The following is a 27,701-nucleotide window of genomic DNA, read 5'->3' on the forward strand; positions in this document are numbered from 1 at the left end:
GGTTTTTTTTTTTTTTTTTTTTGAAGATGGGACTTGTGTGAGAATTGAGTTCACTGACCTACTTTGAAGCTGGTTACAACACAAAAAGGGAGGAGGAGGAAAGATGGTAATGAGTCAGGTAATCAATTTCAGACAGTCAGTAAAAGTGAAAACTGGATGTTTGAGGGGATTCATACACAATGAAATCAAGAATATGTATTAAGAGCTGAGATTGTTTCTGGAAAGCAAATTTTGATAGTTGAACTAGTTAAAACAATACAGAAGATCTGGAGAAACTGGTGTGGTACTGCCTAACAGGAATGTTTCCCCCATTTGAAATTGCAAAACCAGAGAGAAAAGGTGAGTAACAATTGATGTGTGCTAATATATACCTGAAGTCCTCGAAGAATATTGGACCATAAGGCCATTTTCAACTTTTAAAAATAATTTTTAAGATTATAATGAAATTGTTTTAACCTACTCATTCCTCTCTACTCTTAGGTCTCAAATGCTGGGATGAATGGTTGAGGAGCCTACTTACCAAAGCAAAGTAGACCTTGCTGTCAGGTCCTCCCAGCATCCCTCAGTCCTTACCTGTTACAAGGTATGGGTGTCAAACACAGATCTCTAGCCCAGGAGTGGAGCTGCCCTCCTCCCAGCTGTCCTTCCTTATGTATTCTAACCGTTTTAGTTACCTGGTCATTTTCATTTATCATTTATCCTTCTAGACCTTTGTTCTGGCTCTCCACTTCCCTCTCTCCTCTCGTCTCACATAGCTCAGGGTCATGTCAACTCTAACTGTCCCAGATTTTCCTGTGTCTGACTATGTTCTCTTGTCTATCTATAATAAAATTTTTACTCCAACATTTCTAGGTACAGCCATATCCTTTTTGTTTTATTTCTCATTTTCATTGAGCTCTCATTAACTACTCCTTGCTCTCAAATCCATGGCCATTTGTTTCTTTAATGGTTGTTACTCTTTGGCTTTGACTGAAGTTTTGATGAAGGACTTCCCAACTATGAGGTAGAGGTGATTGCACTGGACACTGAGTGTGTAATGGAATGTGTAACATAAATGGCTTGTATCTGGGAAGCCACCTGGGAAGATGAGCAGGTGCCCTGGAAAAGTGGAAGATTGTATTTTAAAACATTTCGAAGATGAGGATGTTGCAGGATATTTGATCCCAGTGTGATACCTGAGATTGTGAACTGTAAAAACCCGTGCTTTGTTTGGTGTGGGTGAGCCCTAATAAAAACCTTAATTCCAAGAACTTACAATTTATTGTAAACAGGTCATTACGGTATGGTTCCATCAGCCCTAGAACATGCCTTTAATTCAAAAGCTCTCTGTGCACAGGATTTATTAATGTTAATTCTAGGTCAAGAGGTAAAGCAAGAAACCAGCTAACAGGGATTAAGGAGTAAGTGGAACTTTCAGCTGAAATGTATTTAAGACAGAGTGTAAAAGTGGAAGGAGTTTTAGCTTTGTAGATTTTGGGCTTTTTGAGCTTTGAGCTAGAAGCCTTTGGCCTTGGGTTCCTTTCGCCTATCGCCCCCAGAGCTGTCATCTGAACTGGTGAGGTTTGGAGCTTCTTCCTCTTAGAGGTGAGGTGAGTAGCAAAATCAGATGGGTGCTCTCTTTGCCTTTTCTGCGCTAGCAGGTTTTAAAATCGAATAATTGGGATTTTCATCCTTTTAGAACAAAACTAGGGCTCTGTGTACCCATAGGGGTTAGGGCAAAGCTAGAATGCCTCTGTTATCTGCATCATTTGACCTTTGATCCACTGGTAGAGGGGCTACTACTTTTCTGAGACTCAGCTTTATTGTTCAAGCTAATGAGGAACTCTGGGCAGGCATAGCAGTCAGGAGCAATAGTGGGAGGTAGTTGATGGGTTTGTTCTGGGATTTTCCTCTGATGTAGCTCTAAAGAGCTGTGAGTGAGACCAGAGGCCATGTCATGCTGAGTGTGGGGCCATTTTCCCCAGGCCAGGAAGAGAAGGCTGCTGAGCTCTCACAGCCTGATCTGCTTTGAAAGAGATGGACTGTGGTTCAGACTGTGGTTCAGGCTGTGGTTCTGTTGGTCTCCATGTGGTGATCTCGGCAGAGACCCTTGGCCTTCAACCCTTCCTGAGTGTTTATTGACCAGAGAAGTGAGGACTTTGTGACCTGAGCAGTAGAAAGTTGTGGTGCTTATAATTTGACTACCTAGTGTGCACACACAGGCATAGGTATTGCAGTGGACAAATTGGAAAACTGAAGGTCTCATTTCTAGAAATGATGAACGTTGTATTGCACATACAGTTTTGTGTAACAAATTTTACAAATCATTTGAAACTAGAAGAAAAGAGGTGCTGGTGGTCATCTTTCAGCAATACTTGATTACGTTTTGTTGTTGTTGTTGTTGTTTTTTACCTTTCAACTACCACTAGTCACAATGGTGTGATTTAGGGAAATTCAATTCGAGGGTACAAAAGGAATTCCTGAGATACAGAATTTTGTCAGGTGTGCCTGGTTTTAGGTAAGTGGATAGGGCAGATTCCACATCTTGTGACATAATTCATGCAGCAAGAAAAAGATACTAAATTATTCTCCAACATTTTTTGTGTGTGAGTGTCGGCAAGGGCTGGGCTGTGCCTGAACCCACAAGGGGACATGAGGGACTGCAAGCCATAGCCCAGCTTTATGATCACCTCCATTTTCCAAGAGACTTCCAGAGTAAAAGGACTCTCTGTAAAGGAGGTTAGTAGTAGCTGGAGTGTCAGAAATATAACAGTTTAGGTGTTGCTTTGTGTTTGTCTTGTAGCAGTTGTGAAATCTGTGTTTATTTAATTTGTATTAATTACAAAATAAAAGTTATCTCTGGTCCAGTGCACATTTTTCATGCTAGAGTTTCCTTAGGTCTTTTCACGTAAACTTGGCTATATTTTAGGCTTATGTTTTTGGCTTTTTCTCTCACCCCTTCATTCTTTCACAAACACTGTACACATTCTTCTTGATTATTGAAGTTTGTGGTAAGTACAGAAATCACATCTTGCCAGAAGATTATGAGATTCATGACAATAGAATCATCCCTTATTTTTCTGTTTTCCTCTGTTTCTTACCAGGTGGCTTTTCTGATATGAGATTGAGATTTTGAATTCTCCTTTAACAAGCACATAAAGATCATTTGCAATTATGTCTGTATAAGGCAGAAGAGACAACATGGAGGTAGGTGATACCACTTGGCCAGTTCACTCCTTTTCTTTCGACATTTTCTTTAGGTGATCTATCCTTTTTCTTCCAAAGTTTTATTTGTCCAGTGGTCTCCATATTCCTTAGTCTTTCAGAGGCTCTCTGTGGTAGAATCCTGCCCTGTTCCCTGTTTTCTCCCTCTTCTGATGTCCATCCCATTGGCCTTTCTGAGTGAGGATTGATTATCTTACCCAGGGTCCTCCTTCTTCCTTAGCTATACAGATTTCAGTATGATTATCCTATATTATATGTCTAATATCCACCATATGTGTCCTTCTGCTTCTGGGATACCTCACTCAGGATAATCTTTTCTAGATCCCACCAATGGCCTGCAAATTTCATGATTTCCTTGTTTTTAATTACTAAGTAGTATTCCATTGTGTAAATGTGCAATTTCTGTATCCATTCCTCAACTGAGGGACATCTGGGTTGTTTCCAGCTTCTGGCGATTATGAATAAAGCTGCTTTGAACATGGTGGAGCAAATTTCCATGTTATGTACTTGAGCATCATTTGGATATATGCCTAGGAGTGGTATAGCTGGATCTTGAGGAAGCACTATTCCTAATTGTCTGAGAAAGAGCCAGATTGATTTCCAAAGTGGTTGTACAAGTTTATATTCACACCAACAATGGAGGAGGGTTCCCCTTTCTCCACATCCACACCAGCATGTGTTGTCAATTGAGTTTTTTATCCTAGGCATTCTGATGGGTGTAAGGTAAATCTCAGGGTAGTTTTGATTTGCATTTCCCTGATGACTAAGGACTTTGAGCATTGCTTTAAATGTTTCTCTGCCATTCAATATTCCTCTGTAAGATTTAGGGTTGGAGAAGATACTTTCCTAGTCTGTAGGATGTTGTTTTGATCTGATGACAGTCTTCTGCTTTACAGAAGATTTTCAGTTTCATGAGGTCCTATTTATTGAATGTTGATTTTAGAGCCTGTGCTGTTGGTGTTCTTTTCAGGAAGTTGTCTCCTGTGCCAATGAGTTCAAGGCTCTTCCCCACTTTTTCTTCTAACAGATTTGGTGTATCTGGTTTTATGTTGAGATCTTTGATCCACTGTGCTTTAATTTGGTTCAGGGTGATGAATATGGATCTATTTGCATTTTCTACATGTAGACATCCAGTTAGACCAGCACCATTTATTGAAGATTCTGTCATTTTTCCATTGTATGGTTTTGGTTTTTTTGTCAAAAAAATAAATAAAGTATCCGTAGCTGTGTTGGTTTATTTCTGAGTCTTCTGTTTGATTCCATTGATCCACCATTATGTACCTATGCTAGTAGCATGCAGTTTTTTATTATTATTGCTCTGTGGAACAGTTTGAGATCCAGAAGATCTGTTGTTGTACAGATTGTTTTAGCAATTCTGGATTTTTTGTTTTCTATATGAAACTGACTTTTTTTTCTTTAAAGGTCTGTAAAGAATTGTGTGGGTATATGATGGGAATTGTACTGGATCTGTAGATTGCTTTTGGCAGGATGGCCATTTTCATTGTTTTAATCCTACCAATCCATGAGCATGGGAGATCTTTTCTTCTTCTGATATGTTTTTTCAATTACTTCCTTCAGAAATTTGAATTGTTTTTTAAACAGGTCTTTCAGTTGTTTGGTTAGAGTCACACCAAGGTGCTTTATGTTATTAGTGGCTATTTTGAAGGTTGTTTTTACCCTAATTTCTTTCTTGGCCCTTTTGTCTTTCATATATAGGAGGGCTACAGAATTTTTGTTAATTTTGTATCCAGCCCTTTTGCTGAAAGTGTTTATCAGCTGAAGGAGTTCTCTGGTTAAATTATGGGATCACTCATGTATATCATCATATGCATGGGACAACTATTGCCACCTCTGCTGAGCAGGGAGACCCATGCTTGGGCAAGGGGAAGTACAGGGGGGGTTGAATATTCGACACTCTCAATCCTCGGAGATGTCCATGGGTGACCTGGCTACAAACTCTCCAAACTCACAGATTTTCCCCTCTCGCCCAGGAAACCTCAATGTGGATGTTCTGGCTTCAGCAGCCCCTCCATTCACAAATTTCAGAATTTTAGATCCTGTTCCCCTCAGAAACATTGCACACTGTTTGCTGCCATGCTGGACCCCTTTCCTTTACTTAGATTCTTAGAAAGTTCTTCTCCTATCAGGTTAGTATCATAAACCTGAGATCAAATTTCCATTGTATTTCTAATCCATGCCTCTCTTGGTGCTGATCTTGCTTTTAAAGGTCTAATCACCTTTTTGCATTTTAAATAAGCATTTTCAAAAGCCAAAAATTCAATTGATATTTTTGTGGCTTCTGAATCTGATATGTTCACTAGGCTGGAGTATCAAAAGAATTTTCTATGGACTGTTACAGCTAGAATGAGATCACCAGTGGTAGTGGAAATTCGGGTGTTCTAGCCTATGGCAATACCAAAGTGTTACCATTCTTGGTTAAGCTGCTGTGCTAAGCACCTCAGAAGTGCAGGTGAAAGTCCATGCCTGGTTGGTTGCAACCAAGACTCAGGCCTGGTGAGACACAGACCCAGTGAGTCCTAGGCCCAGTAGGCCATTGAGCAGGCCCAAAGGGAGATAAATGATGACTCTCAGGGGCCATGATGGAAGGCTGATGGTATCAAGTGGCATACAACCAACCACATGGATTCACACCCAGCATGTTTATTTGAAGTCAGGGATTTATAAACCTTGGGCAAAGAGAAGGATTTTGAGGATGAATGTTTGATTTACTATGGTCTAGGGGTCAAGGATACTTGGCTTATGTATGCATGAAAATGTATATTCATTTTCCATGCAGTATCATGGTCCTATTGCAAGAAGGAGAACACAGTACTTAATTATCCTATTTGTAGGGGGAAAATCTCTGAGTACAGTTGAAAGTCACCGCTGAAGAAGAAGATCCTAAGCAGGGTGATGCATTTCTAGGAATTTAGAGATGCTTGTTGGAGCAGTTTTATTATCAGGAAAGCGTTTGGCTAATAATCTGCCCTGAGGCTCTTTACCAGACCTGGGGTCAAACATATCAGGGAGTGGATTTTTAGGCCCTTCCTTGAGAAAACAGAGTTCACCTTCATAGACTGAGTGCAAATAAATGGCTATCCAAAGATGTCAGAGTTTACCCTAATCCAGCAAAGCCTCACATCCCTCAAATGTTTGTTGGCTTTATTTAAGGAATTTATTGGTTTCCTCCAATAGTGTGATTATGTTTTGCCTGGATTTCCTTATGGAATTTATTCATATCACATACCACAGCACATCCTGAATATACAAACATAGCTGAAAGATACACAAAAAAAATCTTTAAACAAACAAACATCATGAAGATGATGAAGATGATATTGGTCATTACAGCAATTGGTGCAAAAGGAGGTGTTTAAGTATATAATACAAGCACACTGTTTCTATAAAAATCTGCTTTCTTCTACTTGACATTTAAAAGTTTACATTTTCTGACACTGGTGCAGACATATATCCAATCATCAATCACAGAAAATAATATGGTTCCCAAATGATCATAACAGATATCCCTTTCTTTATCATAAGAGTATGAGATAATTTTAGTAGTCAAAATTATTTTATTCTAATGTTGAAACATTTGTATGCTTTAATGGAATCTCTTCAATTGGAATAGCCCTCCACCTCCAATACATTTTTTATTGTTGCCAAAGGAAATAACCAGATTGCACAAGTTGAGTAATGGCCAGTGATGTCTTTGATTTTGATTTTGACTATAATCCTATTGTATTTGCTTATAGGACTATGTTATATTTATAGGCCTATCTTTGTGTTTCCTTTTGACAGGGGTGCTATGTATATTGTGTGATTTGTTTATATATTATATTATATTATATTAATTAATTAATTAATTTTTTCTCTTGAAAGGAATAGACCTTCACATATTTTTGCCTTCTGAAAATTTATTATATTATGCTATAATTCCTTGAGTTTCTGTTGATTTGGGGACTTGATTTAGAGAAACAGTTTTACTTTTCTCTTCTTGATCTTAAAGGCTTCCCTCTCCTCATTCCTTGGTATATCTGTGTTTTCAAATTCTTGCAATCGTCAATGTATCGGTTTTTACTACTTAAGTGACTGATAGAATTAACACAATATTTTTGTTTTTTTTATATTTTTTCTTTATTAATTACACTTTATTCACTTTGTATCCCCCCTGTGATTCTCTCCCTTCTCCTATCCCAATCCCTCCCTTCCTCCACCTTCTGCATGCATGCCCCTCCCCAAGTCCACTGATAGGGGAGGATTTCTTTTCCTTCTTTCTGATCCTAGTCAATTAGGACTTATCAGGAATGGCTGCATTGTCTTCTTCTGTGGCTTGGTAATGCTTCTTCCCCCTCAGGGGGAGGTAATTAAAGAGCAGGCCAATCAGTTCATGTCAGAGACAGTCCCTGTTCCTATTAAAATGGAACCCACTTGGATACTGAACTGCCATGGGCTACATCTGTGCAGGGGTCTTAGGTTTTCTCCATGCATAGTCCTTGGTTGGAATATCAGTCTCAGGAAAGTACCCTGTGCTAAGGTATTTTGGTTCTGTTGCTCTCCTTGTGGAGTTCCTGTCCTCTCCAGATCTTACTGTTTCCCACTTCTTTCCTAAGATTCCATGCACTCTGCCCAAAGGTTGCCCATAAGTCTCAGCATCTACATTGATAGTCTGCAGGGCAGAGCTTTTCATGGGTCCTCTGTGTCAGGCTCCTGACTTGTTCCCTCTTACTTTTTCATATATTGTTGTATCTTTGTCCTTATTAGCTTCAGTTGTCAACATTTCAAAGCCTACAGTCATCTGAGGGAGCCTCAATTAAGGGCATGCCCTCAACAGAGAAGCTGGCTGCTATATCTGTGAGAGATTGTGTTGACAGATGATTGATGTGGGAAGGTTCTTCCACTGAGAGATGCAATAACCCTAAGAAAATGGGCTTGGCCCACGTAAGATAACTACCTGAGCATGAGACAGTGATTAAGTAGGAGACCAACCCAAAAACGTTTGTCATGGCTTTTGCCTTAATTTCATTCAAACTTGACTTTCTATGCTAAGCTCCCAAAATGATGGACTGTGATCTGACACAACCAAACTCAATGAGTAAACCCATTTATGACCTGGGATTCTTTTGGTTACGGGATGTAGTCACAGAACAAAGTAGCAAATTAGAACAAAAAAATATATATACAAAGAGTGATTTCACTGCTGGACACAACCTTGGAATATTCACTTTTTAAGGAATATGGAAAACATCAGGATTTAAGATGGGAAAAACTTTAGAAAGCTGTATACAGAGCTTCATCGGCTATTCTGGTAGGACTTAGTTGATCAGAGTGTTGACAGTAATGCAGACAAAGTAAGTCCAGGTCATAGGATTTCAGTGGAAAATAGACTCCATGGAAAATTAAGCTAGAGGTCATTTGTGTGATATTTTAGCTGCAAATCATGCTTATTCTGCCCATGCCTTGAGAAATTGAGTAAAGTAGAATTAAAAAATAATGGGCTGGATTTCTTACATGGAATGTTGAATCTGTTGAATGGATATTATTAGTGAGATGTTCAGGGCCAGAGTAAAAGAATGAGCCAAGTGGAGCAGAAATAAATGTAAGGTCTTTGGTTTGTAGAGAAAAACACTAGGTAGTTTTAGATGGCAGAAACGTGGTGAAACAGAGACAGGAATTTTCAAGGAGATTATTGCCATCAAAGAGAAGGTCCTAGCTTTGGATCTGAAGCCTAAGATGTTTTCCATAGATTAATACTCCCTCTTGTTAATTCTTCTGTTAATGGAAGGAGTAGGCAACGTGATTCCTAGTGCCAGGAAAGAGCTTCATATAAAAGCTGCTCCAAATGTGGTCAAAGTGTGACAACGTCCATCCCAATTTAGAATCCAACTTGACAGGCTCACCCATGTTGTGCTGGTTCTGGAAACAAGAAAGATTCAAAATTTAAGGTAATGGATGCTTTCTTTGTGGTTTCTGTTCAGCACTGTGCCAGCCATCTGTGTTTGGCAGAATCAGATCCCCAGCGAAGATGCTGTAAAGGTTCATTGCATGAAGCAGGGTCAAGTTGTACCTTGACACTACAAGATGTTCAGATACCTAAGTTATGAGACACATCTAATATAGTGCTGTCTTTAGGAAGTGGAAGTAACCAAACAGAGATGTATGATACATTGCAGGGATAGGACAATCTAAGCCTTTTGAATCAGCAACAGGATTTGTTGTCTTCCTTGCTGATCTTTTTTCCTTGGTCCAGTCTCCCATCACTATATACTGGAATGAAAATGGGTATTCTGTGCATCTATGTTGGAATGATGTAACTTGTTTCTGATGTTACAAGATGTGGCACCCAAGAGATTTTTCTTCTGTGTCAGTAGAGACTTTGGACATTTGGACAGTGTATGAGCTATTGCAGAATTTTAGGATCATTGAAATTAGACTACATTTTCATTATGGGATGACAATAATTCTACAGTGAATTTGGTCAGAACATATTTGATTGAATCAAAATAGCTCCCAGAGAAGATAACGTTTCTGTTTTGACATTGAAGAAAAAGTTTTTATGTAGCTGTGGCTGTCCTGAAAGTTGGTATGTAGACCAGGCAGGTTTTGAACTTACAAGTCTAACTGCAGTTGAGTATTTGGCTTAAATTTAGTCCAACATGCCGGGCATGAACATCATCATCATTGGCCGCTGAGCCTGGAATGTAGGGTCAGGTGTATGACAACCTTCCTACTTGTTCTGTTTGGTTCTTTTTAACTTTATTTATTTATTTATTCACATTTAATTCATTTTTAATTTAAATTTGTTTCTTCATAATTTATTCTCTGACATGAACTTGGCTCTTTGATCACCTCCTCCTGGAGGGTGCAGCCTTGTGAGGCCAAAGAGGAAAATGATGCAGCCATCCTTGATGAGACATGATAAGCTAGGATCAGACAGAAGGGGAAGAGTTCCTCCCCTATCAGGAGACTAGAAAAAGGGCATGGGAGGGAAGTAGGAGGGTGGATGGGACTGGGAGTTACAGTAGGGATACAAAGTGAATAAATTGTAATAAATAAATAAATAGCATTTAAAAATAATTTATCTGCTTAACATCCCAGTTGAAACCCCTCCCTTGTCTCTTGCTGGCCTTACCCTCCTTTCCTCTTTCCCCCTTATCTAATTTTCTACTTCTCAGATGGTAGGAGCCCTCCTATCAATTCTCACTAGGACTGCCTGTATCCTCTTCCTTTGTGACATGCAATGCCCGCTCCACCACGGGGAAGTGATTAAAGAGCAGGTAACAGAGTCCATGTGAGAGACGTGGGATCCTCTTACTATGGATCCCACATGGAGACTGAGCTGCCTATCAGCTACATCTGAGCAGCGGTCTGGGTCCTCTTCATGAATTGTCTTTGGTTGGTGCATCAGTCTCTGCAGGTCCCCTGGGCCCAGATTCATTTGACTTGTTGGTCTTCTTATGGACCTCCTGTCAGCTTTGGGTCTTTCTATCCTCCCACTTTTTCCTATGACTCCCTGTGCTCTGCCCAAAGTTTGGCTGTGAGTCTTAACATCTGCTTCGATCCCCTGCTGGGTAGAGTCTTTCAGAGAATATGTATGTTAGGCTCTCATCCTCTTCCCTCTCCTCAGTCACTTCTGATGTCAATTCTATTTGCCGTTTTGAATAAGAATTGACCATCCTCCATAGGGTCCTCTTTTTATTTAGCTCCTTTAGGCCTGTGGCTTGTAGTATGTTTATCCTGTATTATGGCTATTATCCACTTACAAATGAGTATATATCATGCATGTCTTTCTGGTTTTGGAATAACTCGCTTAGCATGATAAGTCCTAGTTCCATCCACTTGCCTGAAAATTTCATGGTTTCCTTTTTGTTTTAAATACCCAAGTAGCATTCCATTGTGTAAATGTACCACAATTTCTGTAAAACAATGGTTTGTTTGAGAGACATGTAGTTTGTTTCCCTATTCTGACTATTATGAATATAGATGCTATGAACATAGTTGAGCAAATATCTTTGTTGAATGGTGGAGCATCTTTTTGATATATGCCCAGGAATGGTATAGCTGGGTCTTGAAGTAAAACTATTTTCAATTGTCTGAGAAAGCATCAGATTGATTTCTAAAGCGGTGGTATAAGTTTGCACTCCCACCAGCAATGGAGGAGTGTTACTCTTTCTCCACATTCTTGCTAGCTTGCTGTCACTTCAGGTTTTAATATTAACCATGATGGGTTTAAGATGGAATGTCATTTGCATTTCCATGATGGCTATAGATATTGAGCATTTAATGTCCACCATTTGATATTCCTCTGTGGAGAAATCTCTGGTTAGTTCTGTACCCCAGTTTTATATTGGATTATATGGATTGTTGGAGTTTAATTTCTTGAGCTCTTTATATATATTGTTTATTAGCTCTTTCTGTTGTATATAGGGTTGGTGAAGATCTTTTCTCAGGCTGTAGGCAGTCATTTTGTTCTATTGACAGTGTTCTTTGCTTCATAGATTTTTGTTTCATGAGATCCTATTCATTAATTCTTGATCTTAGAGTAAGTGCTCTTGCTGTTCTGTTGAGGAAGTTACCTTCTATGCCAATGAGATCGAGAATCTTTCCCACTTTTTTTTCTAACAGATTTAGTGTATCTGGTTTTATGTTGAGGTCTTTGAACAACTTGGACTGCAGTTTAGTGCAGGGTGATAAATATGGGTCTATTTTCATGTTTCCACATGTAAACTTCAGGTTAGACCAGCACTGTTTGTTGAAGATGCTGTCCTTTTTCCATTGCATGGTTTTGGCTTCTTTGTCAAAAATCAAGTGGACATAGGTGTGTGGGTTTATTTACGGGTCTTCACTTCAATTCCATTGATCCACTGATTGTTTTTATTATAGTACCATGCAGTTTTTATTACTATTGATATATAATAGACCTTGAGATGAAGAATGGTGATACCTACTGAAGATCCCCTATTGTACAGGATTGTTTTAGCTATTCTGGCTTTTTTATTTTTCCATATGAAGCGGAGAATTGTTCTTTCAAGTTCTTTAATGAATTATGTTGATATTTTGATGGGAATATCATTGAATCTGTAGATTGTTTTTGTTACGATGGCAATTTTTACTATGTTGATCCTACTGATCCATGAGCATGAGAGATATTTTTATCTTCTGGTATCTTTTTCAATTTCTTTCTTCAGAGGCTTGAAGTTTTGGGGTTTTTTTGTTGTTGTTGTTGTTGTTCATATAGGTTTTTTACTGGCTTGTTGAGGATAACACCAAAATACATTATGTTTTTTTGGTTGTTGTTTTTTTTTTTGTTTTGTTTTGTTTTGTTTTTTTACTGGCTATTGTGAAGGGTGTTATTTTCCTAATTTTTTTTAGTCCATTTGTCTTTTGCAAACAGGAGTGTATTTTTTTGAGTTTTTTTTTAAGTGAACTTTATATCCACCCACTTTGCTGAAGTGTTTTTCAACTGTAGGAGTTCCCTACAGTAGAATTTTGGGCTCATTTTTGTATACTGTCATATCATCTGTGAATAGAGATACTTTGACTTCTTCCTTATCAATTTGTATCCCCTTAATCGCCTTTAGTTGTCTTATTGCCCTAGATAGGTCTTCGAGTACTGTATTGAAGAGATTTGGAGAGAGTGTGTAGCCTTGTCTTGTCCCCAAGTCCAGTGGAATTGACTTAAACATTCTTTTCATTTAGTTTGATGTTAGCTATATACTATTCTGTATATATTCTGTATACTATCTTTACTATTTTTAGATATGTGCCTTGTCCCTGGTCTCTCCAAGACTTTAAACAAGAATAACTGTTGGATATTGTCAAATGCTTTTTCAGCATCTAAGAAAATGGTCTTTTTTTTCATTTTGTTTATACGGTAGATTACATTGATGGATTCCATATACTTAACCACCCTTGCATGCCTGGGATGAAGCCTACTTGGTCATGGTGGATGATATCTTTGATATGTTCTTGGATTTGGTTTGCAAGTATTTTATTGAGTATTTTTACATCATTGTTCATAAAAGAGATTGGTCTTTCTTTTTTGGGGATCTTTGAGAATTTATCAAGGTGACTGTGGTCTCACTAAAGGAATTTGGTCATGTTGCATCCATTTCTATTTTGCGAAATAATTTGGAGAATATCAGTATTCGCTCTTCTTTGAAGGTCTTGTAGAATTCTGCTCTGAAATCATCTGGCCCTTGGATTCTTTTGGTTGGGAGTATTTTGATGGCTGCCTCTATTGCCTTAGGCACTATAAGACTATTTATTATCTTTACCTGATGTTGAGTCAACTTTTGTAAGTGGAATTTAAAGAGAATTGTATATTTCATTTGGATTTTCAAATTTTGGGGCATATAGGCTTTTGACATAAAAGTTAATGGTTCTTTGGATTTTCTCAGTGTCTATTATATCTTTTTCTTTCAGACTTTGTTGATTTGGATAGTGTCTTTCTGCCATTTACTTACTTTGGATAAGAATTTTCTGTGTTTTTTATTTTCTCAAAGAACTAGCTCTTGGTTTTGTTGATTCTTTGAATTATTATCTTTGTTTCTAATTTATTGATATCAGCCCTGAGTTTGGTTTTTCCTAGTGGTCTACTCTTGCTGGGTGTGTCTGTTTCTTTTTTTCTTAGGTCTTTCAGGTATGCCATTAAGTTGCTTGTATGGGATGTCTCCAATAGCTTATGATGGCCTTTGTTGGTATTCAAACTCCTCTTCGGACTGCTTTCATAGCATCCCATATGAAGTTGAGAAATCTTCTATCAAGGTTTGTAAAATATTCTGTTGGTATTTTGATGGAAATTTCATTGAACCTGTAGATTGCTTTTGGTAAGATGTCCATTATTACTATGTTAACCCTGCTAAGCCATGAGTATCAGAGATAGTTCCATGTTCTGATATCTTCTTCTAATTCTTTCTTCAGAGACTTGAAGTTTTTTTCATGCAAGTCTTTGACTTGCTTGGATATGGTCACACCAAGGTACTTTATGTCCTTTGTGGCTATTTTGAAGGGTGTTGTTTCCCTAATTTCTTTCTCAGACCTTTTATCTTTTGTATACAGGAGGGCTACTGATTATTTTGAGTTAATTTTGTATCCAGCCACTTTGCTGATGGTGTTTATCATCTGTAGCATGTCCCTGGTAGAAGTTTTGGAGTTATTCAGGTATACTATCATATAATCTGCAAATAGTGATACTTTGACTTCTTCCTTTCCAATTTGTATCCTTTTGGTCTCCTTTAATTTTCTTCTTGTTCTAGCAAGGACTTCAAGAACTATGTTGAAGAGATATGGAGAGAGTGAGCAGCCTTGCCTTGTCCCTGAATTCAGTGGGATTGCTTTAAGTTTCTCTCTGTTTACTTGATGTTGGCTACAGACTTGCTGTATATTGCTTTTACTATGTTTAGGTGTGTGCCTTGTATCCCTGATCTCTCCAATAGTTTAAACATGAATGGATGCTTGATTTTTTCAATGCTTTTTCAGCATCTAAGGAGATTATCATGTGTTTTTTTTTCTTTCAATTTTTTAATATTGTGGATCACATTGATGGATTTTTGTATAGTGAACCACCCCTGCATACCTGGCATGAAGCCTACATGGTCATAGTGGATGATATATTTGATGTGTTCTTGTATTGGGTTTGCAAAGTATTTTGTTGAGTATTTTTGCATCAATGTTCATGAGGGAGATTGGCCTGAAATTCTCTTTCTTTGTTGGGTCTTTGTGAGGTTTAGGTTACAAGGTGACTGTGGCTTCAATGAATGAGTTTCGTAGTTCCTTCTATTCCTATTTTGTGGAATAAATGGAAGATAGCTGGAGTTACCTCTTCTTTGAAGGAGTGGTAGAATTCTGCACTGAAACCATCTGGTCCTGAGCTTTTTGTGGATTGCAGTCTTTTGAGGAATGCTATTTCCTTAGTGGATAAAGGACTATTTTATTGATTTACCTGCTTTTGATTCAGCTTTGGTAAGTGTAATTGATTAAGAAAATTGTCCATTTCATTTAGATTTTCAAATTTTTTGGCATATAAACTTTTGAAGTAAGTCCTAACGATTGTTTGGATTTCCTTAGTGTCTTTTGTTTTGTCCCGTTTTCATTTCTGATTTTGTTAATTTGGATAATCTCTCTCTGCTTTTAGTTAGTTTGGCTAAGGGTTTGTCTATCTTGTTAATTTTCTCAAAGAACCAGGTCTTGGTTTCATTGATTCTTTGAATTGTTTTATTTGTTTCTAATTTATTGATTTTAGTCTTGAGTTTGATTATTTCCAGGTGTCTATTCTTTTTTGGTGTTTCTGATTCTTTTCTTCTAGGGCCTTTAGATGAGCTATTAAGTTGATTGTGTGAGATGTTACAAATTTCTTCTTGAAGGCACTTAGTGCTATGAACTTTCCTTCTAGCACTGCTTTCATTGTCTCCCATAAGTTTGGTTGTGTTGTGTCTTCATTTCCATTGAATTCTAGGAAGACTTGAATTTCTTTCTTTATTTCTTCCCTGACCCAGCTGTCATTTAGTAGTGAGTTGTTCAGTTTCCATGTGAGTGTAGGCTTTTTGCTATTTCTGTTGTTGTTGAGGTCCAGCTTTAGTCCATGGTAATTAGATAGGATACAAGGCATTATTTCAATCTTCTTATATCTGTTGAAACTCACTTTGTGACCAACGATATGGTTTATTTTGGAGAAGGTTCCATGAGGTGCTGAGAAGAAGGTAAATTCTTTTGTCTTTGGGTGTAAGATTCTGTAGATATCTGTTAGGTCCATTTGATACATGACCTCTATTAGAGATATTGTTTCTTTGTTTAATTTCTGTTGTTTACCTGTCCTTTGTTGAGAGTAGGGTGTTGAAGTTTCCCAGTAGTAATGTGTGGGGATTTGTGTGCGGTTTAGGTTTTATTAATGTTTCTTTTACAAATGTGGGTACCTTTGTATTTGGAGCATAGATGTTCAGAATTATGATTTCTTCTTGGCGGAATTTTCCTTTGAAGAGTATGAAATGACCTTCCTCGTGTCTTTTGATTAATTTTGATTGAAAATCTACTTTATTAGATATTAAAATGGCTACTCCTGCATGTTTCTTGGGTCCATTTGCTTGGAACCTTACACCTTTTTACTCTCAGGTAATGTCTATCTTTTTGAGTTAGATGTGTTTCTTGTATGCAACAGATTGTTGGGTCTTGTTTACATATCCATTCTGTTAGTCTGTGTCTTTATTGGAGTGTTAAGTCCATTAATGTTGAGGGAAATTAATGACCAGTGGCTGTTAGCTCCTTTTATTTTGATGTTGCTTGTGGTAGTGTGTTTGTGTGCTTGATTACTTTTAGTTTTGCTGTAGTGACATTATTTCTTTCCTGTGTTTTCCTGAATGTAGTTAGCTTTCCTGGGTTGTAGTTAGTTTTCCTTCTAGGAGCTTCTGTACCTCTGGATTTGTGGGTAGGTATTGTTTAAATTTGTTTTTGTCATTAAATATCTTGTTTGCTCCATCTATGATGACTGAGACTTTTGCTGGGTATAGTAGCCTGGGTGGTCATCTGTGTTCTCTTAGGGTCTGCATGATATCTGTTCAGGCCCTTCTGGCTTTCATAGTCTCTGATGAAAAGTCAGGTGTGATAATGATTGGTTTGCCATTATATGTTACTTGGCCTTTTTCCTTTGCAGCTTTTAGTATTTTTTCTTTGTTCTGTATACTTACTGTTTATTATGTGGTGGGAGGATTTTCTATTCTGGTCTAATTTATTGGGTGTTCTTTAGGCCTCTTGTATTCTTGTAGACCTCTCTTTTAAGTTGGAGAAATTTTCTTCTATGATTTTGTTGAAAATATTTTCTGGGCCTTGGAGGAGGGAATCTTCTTTTTCCTCTATTCCTATTACTTTTAGGTTTTGCTTTTCATGTTGTCTTGGATTTCTTGGATGGTCTGTGTCAGGAATTTTTTAGATTTAACATTTTCTTTGATAGCTACATCTATTTATTCCATTGTGTCTTCCACACCTAAGATTCTTTCTTCCATCTCTCGTAGTCTATTGCTTATGCTTACTTCTGTAGTTCCTCTTTTCCTCCCTAAGTTCTTTCTCTCCACAGTTTCCTCCACTTGTGTTTTCTTTAATTTTTTTTCCAATTCTCTTATCAGATCTTGAGGCATTTTATTGATTTCCTTCACTTCTCTGACCGTATTTTCCTTCAATTCCTTCAGCTGTTCAAACAATCCTCTGTTTCTTTAATATCTTTTAGTGATTTAAGTATTTCCTCTCTAAAAGCCACAAATTACTTGGCTGCAACTTCCTGTATTTCTTTAAGGATGTCCATAATCTGTTTGACTTTATCTTCCTCCATTTCTTTGCAAAAGGCAATAATCTGTTTGACTTTATCTTCATCTAGATCTTTATGTAGTTTTTTTTTCCACTATTATCCTGTTCATAAGCACAGATGTAAGGTCATCTTCTTGAATTTCATTTACCATGGTGTGTCCAGGGCTGCTTGCCCCTGAATAACCGGGTTCTGGAGATGCCATACTGCTCTGTCTTTTTGAGCTTTTACACTTGCCTCTACCCATTTGGCTATTTTAGGTGTTGGGTGTTAGTTTCTGGTGCTTCCTGGAATCCTGTGGTGGGGATAATCCCCTTGGCAGGAAGATGATTTTTCCTGAAGGAGGGCTCCTCAGCTTTTGGGGTACTGTCACTGAATAGCAGGTATTTCTCAGGAACTGCCAAAACTCACCACAGGCATAGAGACCTGAGCAGTAATTGTGGTCTTTGTTAGTCAAGGGGGCTCTTCTCTCACCCATAAAAGTCCTGGAGACAGCTGTCCTGCTTCTGGCTTTCTTGCTGTAAATTTAGTAAGCTGTAGCTGTAACCTGGGTACCCCATGGTTTGGTCAGCTTAGTTAGGGATAACTGGTTTTCCCTGGGAGCAGTATCTGGGGGTTGATCTTGGGGATCCCAGGCTTCTGTAGGTCTGAGGTTAGAGCTCTGTGCCCCAGTACCGAAGCAGTAACCCGTGGCAGCTGATCACTGCTCTCACATGTGCAGCAGGAGGCTAGAGTCTGGAGCCTGTGAATAACCAGAAACTTCTCTAGAGCTAGGTGTCCTGAGGTAGGGCCAGATGTTTTCCCCACCTTTGGGTTTTCTCCCAGCATGAAGACCTAGTCTGTGGTGTTTGACATGGTGTGTAGAATGGGTAGGCACTTGCCAGATGGCTACCAAGCTGGTGACTGGGAAAGAACCTGAAAACATTTCCAAGAATGTTCCCATGTGTGGTGGTGGTAGTGTGTGTGTGGGGGGAGTTGGCTGAGTGCTCTAAGCTGGGACCTGCTCTTTCCCTGCCTGTGGGGTTTTCTCCAGACAGGGAAACCCATCCTCTAGTGTCCTGGGGCACAGAGTTCTGTCTGTGATGGAGAGTAGGGCATGCAGGTCTCGCAACTGGAGGCCCACTCAAGGCTGGCAGCTGTGCACCCACCAGCCTGCAGGACCTTTTCCAGGGATAGACTGGGTGACCTGAGGTCAGTCCAACTTTCTTCTTCCCTGTTCTTTTTTTTTTTTTTGAGACTGGGTCTCCCAGTCTCTGGTGCCCAGGAGCACACAGTTTTGCCTGGGAAGGTGATCAGGACACAAAGGTGCATCCTACGCCTGAGATATTTTCCGGGTTCTCACTGAATGACCTGAGAGTGGAACTGAATGATCCCCACACCACTGAGTTTCCTCTCACCTGGGAAACATGATTGCTGTTCTTTTAGGACCCAGAGTTCAGTCTTTTAGTTGCTGTACCAACATTGCTGTCTTGTTCCTGTCCTGGTCCTCCTGGCAATGCCATCTTGGATTCCCTTTTCCTCATCCCTTTCAATTAATTTTGGTTGAAAGTCTGTTTTATTAGATATTAGAATAGTTACTCCTGCTTGCTTCTTGGGTTCCTTTGCTTGAAAAACTTATTCCTGCTGCAACATCCAAGGAATTTTTCCAGAGATTTGCTGGGCACTCTGAGGTTAGACCCAATTGTTTCCCTCATCATTGGTTTTCTTCTTACCTTGGAAACACAGTCAGTGGTGTTTGGGGACCACAGATCCAACTATTGGTCACTGTGCAGTCTCTGCTCCCCAGGTTATCAGACACAGTGTACAATCACCCCAGCCATCTGGGATCTATTTTTAGGTTTTACTGAATATAAGTATTTTGATTGTATGCATGAATATGCACCTCTTGTGTGCCTAATCCTCACAGTAGTCTGAAGATGTCTTCAGAATTCATGAACTTATAGCAATTGAAAGTAGCGGGTCCCAGGTAAACACTAACAATTGAGCCCAATTATATGCAAGAGCAGTAAGAGCTCCTCACTGCTGAGCCATTTCTCCTATCCTATGTTGCTCATTTATGATCATCATTTACACCGCTAATATTTTTGTCTTCTATTTTTACCTGTTTAAACATGCATTCCCTTTTAGTAAGATATCATTGAAGTTACAGTTTAAGCTGGGGCACTGTGGATTTCTGGAAAATAAATATACAACAGGAGTGAATGTATAATTCCTTGTAGAAGCTTCAGTAAAGACCTCTGAGTTCTTTCAATATTTTGTGTTTGTTTGATTGACTTTTAGGGGAGGCTCTGTCTTACTATATAGGTCTGGGTGTCCTAGAACTCTTTGAATAGATAATGCTGACATCCAGTTCAATAAGATACAGCTGCGTCTGCCTCCTGAGTGATGGAATTGAAGGCATGACAGAATACACCCAGCTTGTCCACCATTTTTTGTAGTTAGTAACTGTTAATAAATTTCTCTGATCTGTACTTAGTATTGATCATCTGTTAATTTCTCTCTCTGTGTGTCTCTGTCTCTATGTCTCTGTCTCTCTATTTCAAACCCTTCTCTCTGTTTGTCTTTGTCCGCATTAATTGCCATGTCTATTCCAAAGCTATATCCTCTTCAAAAAGTTCAGATATGATACAGTTAAAACTTGTTATTCCGTTTTGTTCTAAAATGACTTAGTGATAACATTAATACTTCTTTTTTAATAGAAAGTTTTAATCTTTATTTTTAATCTATAGACTACATTATTTAGTAAGGAGGATATACAAAACAATGATCAAAGAATAATTGTGTGTTCTATTCCTTTTCTTTTGTCTGGTCACTCAGAAATATGGTGCTATTGGCTATGATTGTTGTTGCTTGCCACTCACATTATTTTTATCCATGTATTCACTGTAGTCCACTTTCCCTTCCACAAATATATGAGCCCCCCTCTTCACATACTAATATGCCACATCCCTGAGCCCTGGTCAAAACATAATATTCAGTACCATGTTGTCTTTTGACTAATGTTACCCATCTGTTCAGTGTCCCCTGATCAACACATCTCATTTGTTGCTATATAAAATATCATGACTGTGTTTTGTCCTTCCACCTGTCTCATGACAGGGTGCTGACCTACTCACCTAAGTAACTGAAGATGATTCATAGATTGCTCAAGAACCCAAGTAATGGCTACTTTATATTCATGTCTTACAAACTGATGAAACACAGGTTTTTGAAGCATGCCTTTGGTTTTTTTTTTTTCAATCTAACCTTTAGGCGTTTTCATCTCCCCTACTTCACATCACGCGCAGCACCCAACTGTATAACATTCGCACTTCTGTGTCAGAAAATAAATTAAAGAAGCACTAGAATTATATGATTATATTGGCAATGAAGTATAAATTTATATTGTTGCCACTGTTTCTGTTGTACAAATGTATGGCATATTTTAGAATTCCGTGACCTTCAATGACGTGCATGTGCAATTCAGCCAAGAAGAGTGCGCCTTGCTGGAACCTTCCCAGAAGCAACTCTACAAAGATGTGATGCTAGAGACCTGTGAAAACCTCACTGCTATAGGTAAGACTGCAATTTTTCTTTCACTTTTAAAATAAAGAGACAAATCTTACTTTGTTATTGATCCTCTTCTGTAATTCCAATTGAGAATGAGGAGGAATGCGGTAAATAAATCAGGCATGGTTCTAAGGGTCACAGAAGATAGTGAGTTAAGTTTACCTTAATAATAACATGATATTTCCAATAATATATATTTTCTCGTACTATATTTTAGGCTACAATTGGGATGACCATAATATTGAAGAACATTTTCAAAGTTCTACAAGTAATAAAAGGTAACTTTATGTGCATGTTGATACAGATATAAATCTTAAATTTTAATGTGTCCTGGAAGTTTGGTGTTTTTTGTTTGTTTGTTTGTTTATTGGCTGCTTTTTATTTTCTGTTTTTGAAAAAGATTTTTTTTCTGGGTATCTGTGACTTTCTTAGACTTGCTTGTTAGACCAGCCTGACCTCAAAATCACACAGATCTGCCTGCTTCTGCATCCACAAGTGCTGGGATTGAAGGCATGTACCAGCACACATGGCTGTGTCCTGGAAGTTTTAAAGAAAAGCAACAGTGTAAAAACAGCACTGCTTTATGCGTACTGATGATCATTAAAATCTCATAATTCCATGTACTTCAATGTCAGTTATCTGATTTGTGTTTACAAGGCACTCCCCTAAGATAGAAGAAAAAAAATAATATTGTAACAAAAATACCATTTGAATCATATGGACATTACAGCTACTGACTTGAACTGCCAATCTGTTTAGTCTCATTCTATCTACTCAGATATTGTAAGAGGTATACACACTGAATTGGTGATCAGTATGTGTCCAAACCTTCTAATAAGCAAAAAAATTTATAGTAGAACCAGTGTTACTCATTTTTGTGCAGTAACATTGTAAAGTTTAGTGAAAGGAGCAGCTTATGAGAATCAAGAATTTTGTTGTGGAGAAACCTTAATCCCTATATGACATGTCTATGATGAACAAAAAACAAACTGTGTTAATTCAATGTGGGAATCTTTATTATTTTTGTAAATTAAACTGGTATATCATATGTCAAAATGATTCTAAGACACATGAGCATAGGGATATTGAAAGAAGCAGTGTCCCTGTCTTTCTCCAAGAACAATTGATTTGGTAGTAGTCCCCACTGTGAGTAAATTTTCTGAATGTGATAAATGGTTACTGTTAATTGGCTTTGCAACTTCACTGAGAATTTATCAGCAAACTCATATTGCTGAAAATACCTATGAATACTAGGAATTTGGAACTTCTGCTTTTCCTGGCTCACATTGTAAATGAAGTATCATTCATACAGTACAAAAATTTGTGAATGGGATTGCTGTGGTAAAACTCTGAATTCTTAAATACTCTTCATATATAGGAGAAAACCTCTTATAGAAAAATGATGCTATAAAAGTGATCCACATAATAAATTCTCTTACCATCACAGGGATCTTCAAAAATACCCATAATGAAGGGGAATACCGTAAATGTAAATAATGTGATAAAACTTTAAAATTTGATTCTTCTTTACCATTAGACCAAATTATGAAATTAATTCACATAGATAAATATATTTATTAGTGTAATGAAATGGCGGTGGTAAATCTTTCACATGTGCCAATTTTCTTTGCAGGCATGAAAGCAGTCATACTGGAGAGAAACCCTTTAAATGCACTCTATGTGGGAAAACCTTCCCCTATATCACTGTTCTTATATGGCATAAAAGAACACACACTGGAGAGAAGCCTTACAAATGTAATCAATGTGGTAAAGCCTTTGCAAAAAGCAGTCAGCTCATACGGCATAAAAGAACACATACTGGAGAGAAACATTATGAATGTAATGAGTGTGGCAAAGCCTTTGCACAAAACAGTACTCTCTTAAGCCATAAAAGAACACACACTGGAGAGAAACCTTATGAATGTAATGAGTGTGGCAAAGCCTTTGCACAAAACAGTACTCTCTTAAGCCATAAAAGAACACACACTGGAGAGAAACCTTATGAATGTAACCAATGTGGTAAAGCCTTTGCACAAAACAGTCATCTCATAAGCCATAAAAGAACACACACTGGAGAGAAGCCTTACAAATGTAATCAATGTGGTAAAGCCTTTGCAAAAAGCAGTCAGCTCATACGGCATAAAAGAACACATACTGGAGAGAAACCTTATGAATGTAATGAGTGTGGCAAAGCCTTTGCAGAAAACAGTACTCTCTTAAGCCATAAAAGAACACACACTGGAGAGAAACCTTATGAATGTAATGAGTGTGGCAAAGCCTTTGCAGAAAACAGTACTCTCTTAAGCCATAAAAGAACACACACTGGAGAGAAACCTTATGAATGTAACCAATGTGGTAAAGCCTTTGCACAAAACAGTGCTCTCATAAGCCATAAAAGAACACACACTGGAGAGAAACCTTATGAATGTAATGAGTGTGGTAAAGCCTTTGCAAAAAACAGTCATCTCATGAGCCATAAAAGAACACACACTGGAGAGAAACCTTATGAATGTAATGAGTGTGGCAAAGCCTTTGCACAAAACAGTACTCTCTTAAGCCATAAAAGAACACACACTGGAGAGAAACCTTATGAATGTAACCAGTGTGGTAAAGCCTTTGCACAAAACAGTTCTCTCATAAGCCATAAAAGAACACACACTGGAGAGAAACCTTATGAATGTAATGAGTGTGGTAAAGCCTTTGCAAAAAACAGTCATCTCATGAGCCATAAAAGAACACACACTGGAGAGAAACCTTATGAATGTAATGAGTGTGGCAAAGCCTTTGCACAAAACAGTACTCTCTTAAGCCATAAAAGAACACACAGTGGAGAGAAACCTTATGAATGTAACCAGTGTAGTAAAGCCTTTGCACAAAACAGTCATCTCTTAAGCCATAAAAGAACACATACTGGAAAGAAACCTTATACGTATACTCAACATGATAAAGCCCTTGCACAACAGAGTAGTCTCCAAAAACATGAAAAAACACACAGTGGAGAGACGCCTGGTGAGGGTAATTAGTGTGATAAAACCTTTGCATGTAACAGTCATCTCCTAAGACAACAACACATTCTGGAGGGAAACCATATGATTATAATTATGTGGCAAAGCCTTTGCATATAACATCTCTTAATACATAAAAGAACACATACCGGAAAGAAGCTGTCTGACTGCATCCAATGTGAATAAACTTTTGCACTTCAGAATCATCTTCAAACTCCTGAAAGAAATCCTAATGGACAAAAAGCCTATAAGTGCTTTTAACATGGTGAAACCATTCTATATTTGTACAATCTTCATCATCATGAAACTATTCATACTTGAGAGAACTTATGAATGTGTTAAAATGGTGAGGCCTTGCACAAATCTAGAGTCGTCATCATCATCATAAAAGTATCCTTACTGGAGAGGAATTCTGTGACTATAAGCAAGGTGGAAAGGCCTTTGTGTACTTTGGTCCACTGAGATGCAACAGAACTGTAAAACTAGCTCAATGGAAATGACCTCACTTTTCTGAAGGGGAAAGGGAATAGAGGCAATAGGAATGGAGGGTAGTAATGGGGGAGTGAAAGGGGGGAGACTTAGATTGGAATGTAAAGTAAATAAACTAATTTTTTTAAAAGAATACAATGAATAGTGAATATCAATTACACATAATAGTATTATATAATAAGGTGTTTATGGAAGACTTATTGATAATCCTGATTCTCAACATTTAGTGTTTTCAATTGCCTCAATTTACACAAGAAACTTTTAGTTCAGTGGATGAATATGTAGGAAATGAACTTTCACCAGCCAGGAAGTTCTCTGAGAGTATCACAACAGTGGTAGCCTGTAGAAGTTTCTTTGTGTACACATACCTATTGTTCCAGAGGTACTACTGAAAAAAATCACAACCCACACTGAATTTTGAGATATGAGGGAGGAGGCTTTCTTTTCCATGTATGACTCTCCTTCTGGCCTAGATGGGTAACCCTGTCAAGGGTGTGTTTTCTCTGCCTGGCTTCATCTGGAGAGTATCTTTAGACATGGAAACCGCCAATCAAAGTTGATAGATGGCCTTGGACACAGATCACTGATAACTCTCCCCTCCCTTCAAATATAGAATAATTTGGTTCTGTGTTCTTGTTCTTCTTTTTCATATAATAGGAATGTGCTGTTTAATGCAAATCTAGCATTCTTGAATTTCCTAGTATTAAACAATTATCTACACCTATGCTTGGAGCATCCCAGGTACTCCCCAAGGGATATAAGCCACTGTGTTCTGTTTTCTAGAATTAAAGTTGAACTTACTTTCTGAGGTGGTTCCCAGAGTGGCTAACCACTGTTATGCTCGCAAGCTTTCGAAGCTTTATACTACTCATCTTCTACCCCTCATGCCTTCCTGGGCTGGTGGGAAACAGCCCTCCAGGGAGCAAGAGAATCACATTCTCTGAAATGCCTGTGATAAAATATTTTAGACTGCGTAGCATTTAAAATTTCACATGTTTCTGGATTTGAGATGGTCAATCAAACAGTATCTTGGGATGGGACTCATTAAAATGAGTTATACTTAGTGTTTAGTTCAAGGTAAGGTTTCAGGCAAGCTTCATGGTATGAAATCTTCTAAGGTGAGTACAGTGGCCCATGGAAAATAAATACAAGCAGAAATTTTATTTTTCTGTTTTTAATAGCTGAGTACTGTTCTGATAATGTAAGGGTGAATGGCAGGGGAGAGAAACTCTCCTTTTGAGTAGTCTATGGGAAGGAGATGGGGGAAGGTGGAGGGAGGGACCAGTAGGAGTTGAGGGAGTGACCTTCAATCAGCATATATAATGAATAAATTGTGAATAAATTGTGAAAAATAAAAACAATTAATAAAATAAAATATAGTAAGAAAAACAAAGCAAAACAGCAAAAAATTGAGTCTAGTTTGGTTAACTGCCCTCCCTCAAAGAAAAGAAAGAAGATATATAGAAAGAAAAGAAAAACAGAATCTTTGTCTTTGTCACCTATCTTCCCTGTGAGCTCAGTTGAAGATCATTATGCAATGGAGACCATGATTCTCTCTCTGAAGTTTATGTTACCATAGAAGTAGGATTCAAACCTGAAACTAATGGCAGAGTTTCCTAGTTAACATATCAAATCAAAGCTACCTGCCATTTTCTCTCAGAAATCCTTCAGTCCTTCCATGTTATCTGGCCGTCCAGACTAGTACAGCCCATGCAATACCCTGAATTCTCCTTCCCAGGGCCTGAGATAACCTTACCCCCCCCCTCACCCACATATAGGTAAACTATTTTGGCTACCTGGTTCTGTCAAGCACCATGCAGGAGCAACAGCAGAACAGCTGTAGAACTCATGGAATGTGGCTCCCCTGTTAGCATAATCATGATGAGTTTGTCTTGGAGAAGCATAATCCCATGAACTGATTTTCTGGAGGACTTTGTGTTCTTATGTAGCATATCTCTGCTTGTTGCCCTTATGATGCCCATATTCCTTATAACATGAGTTGTATGAAAACTCTAAGAAAGCTTCTATCTCATCACTGGGCAATATCACTGGCATTTAAAACTAACAATGCTTGATCTCTTTTCACATGTTTACTGGAGCAGTTTAATGAATTAACCACTGCCCTTGAAAAGAGCCATAAACATAGATTGTTAGCAATAGCCATTACACTTAGAAAGAATTTGGCAAAATAGATTGTGTAACAAATTCAGGGAAGATGTTTTTGCTAATGTAAAAAATCTTGGAGAACAATTTAAAGTTAAGAAAAGTACACTCTTAATAGAAAATCAGGAACGCTTTAAGGTTGATGAGCAGAAAAAATAGCCCAAGACAGCATTGGCTGTCTGGGCACTCTCAAACTGGGTCTAAAACTGAGACAGCAGTTGATTCACCTATATTTGTTTTTCCCCTCAGCTTCTTGATATAATTTAATAAAAATGATTAATGAGTAGATGCACTCCCCTTCAAGATTTAAAGTACAGGTGCCAGTACCATGCCATTTTTTATTACTGTTGTGCTATAGTACTACTTGAGATCTCACATGAAGATACCTCCAGAAAAGCTTTTATTGTACAGGCATTTTTTTTAAATCAATTCTGGGTTTTTTGTTTTTCTGTATGAAACTGAGAATTGTTCTTTCAAGGTCTGTAATGAGTTGTGCTTGTATTTTGATTGGAATTGCATTGACTCTTTAGATTTCTTTTGGTAGAGTGGCCATTTTTACTATGTTAATCATACCAATTCTGGTTCTTTTTTTTCATACAAGTCATTCACTTGCTTGATTAGAGTCACACCAAGATACTTTATGTTATTTGTGGCTTTTGTGAAGGGGTTTTGTTTCTCTAACTTCCTTCCGAGCCCATTTGTCTTCTGTATACAGGAGGGCTTCACTTTTTTTTTAAATTTAATTTTCTATCCAGTCATTTTGATGAAATTGTTTATCAGCTGTAGGAGTTCCCTGGTTGAATTTTTAGTGTTATTCATGGATACTATCACATCATTTGCAACACAAGCTGGACTGGATGTGGAGAAAAGTGAACCCTCCTCCATTGCTGGAGGGAATATAAACTTCTACAACCACTTTGGAAATCAATCTGGTGTTTTTTCAGAAAATTATGAATAGTGCTACTAGAATATTCAGTTATACCAACCCTGGGCATATA

At 38.0% G+C, this 27,701-nt stretch overlaps 1 protein-coding gene across 1 annotated transcript; it reads left to right on the plus strand.

Annotated features, from left to right (window-relative positions):
* Positions 1–3,180: 3,180 nt before the first annotated feature.
* LOC132650496 (zinc finger protein 431-like) lies at positions 3,181–23,964 on the plus strand (the record flags this gene model as incomplete). The annotated part of the gene is made up of 4 exons (XM_060375825.1): positions 3,181–3,186; positions 20,926–21,052; positions 21,264–21,324; positions 22,680–23,964. Coding segments are annotated over exons 1-4 (1,479 nt in total), but the record flags the coding sequence as incomplete, so codon positions are not given.
* Positions 23,965–27,701: the final 3,737 nt, after the last annotated feature.

This window comes from Meriones unguiculatus (genome assembly GCF_030254825.1).
Source record: "Meriones unguiculatus strain TT.TT164.6M chromosome 13 unlocalized genomic scaffold, Bangor_MerUng_6.1 Chr13, whole genome shotgun sequence".
In the NCBI taxonomy this organism is placed as follows: domain Eukaryota; kingdom Metazoa; phylum Chordata; class Mammalia; order Rodentia; family Muridae; genus Meriones; species Meriones unguiculatus.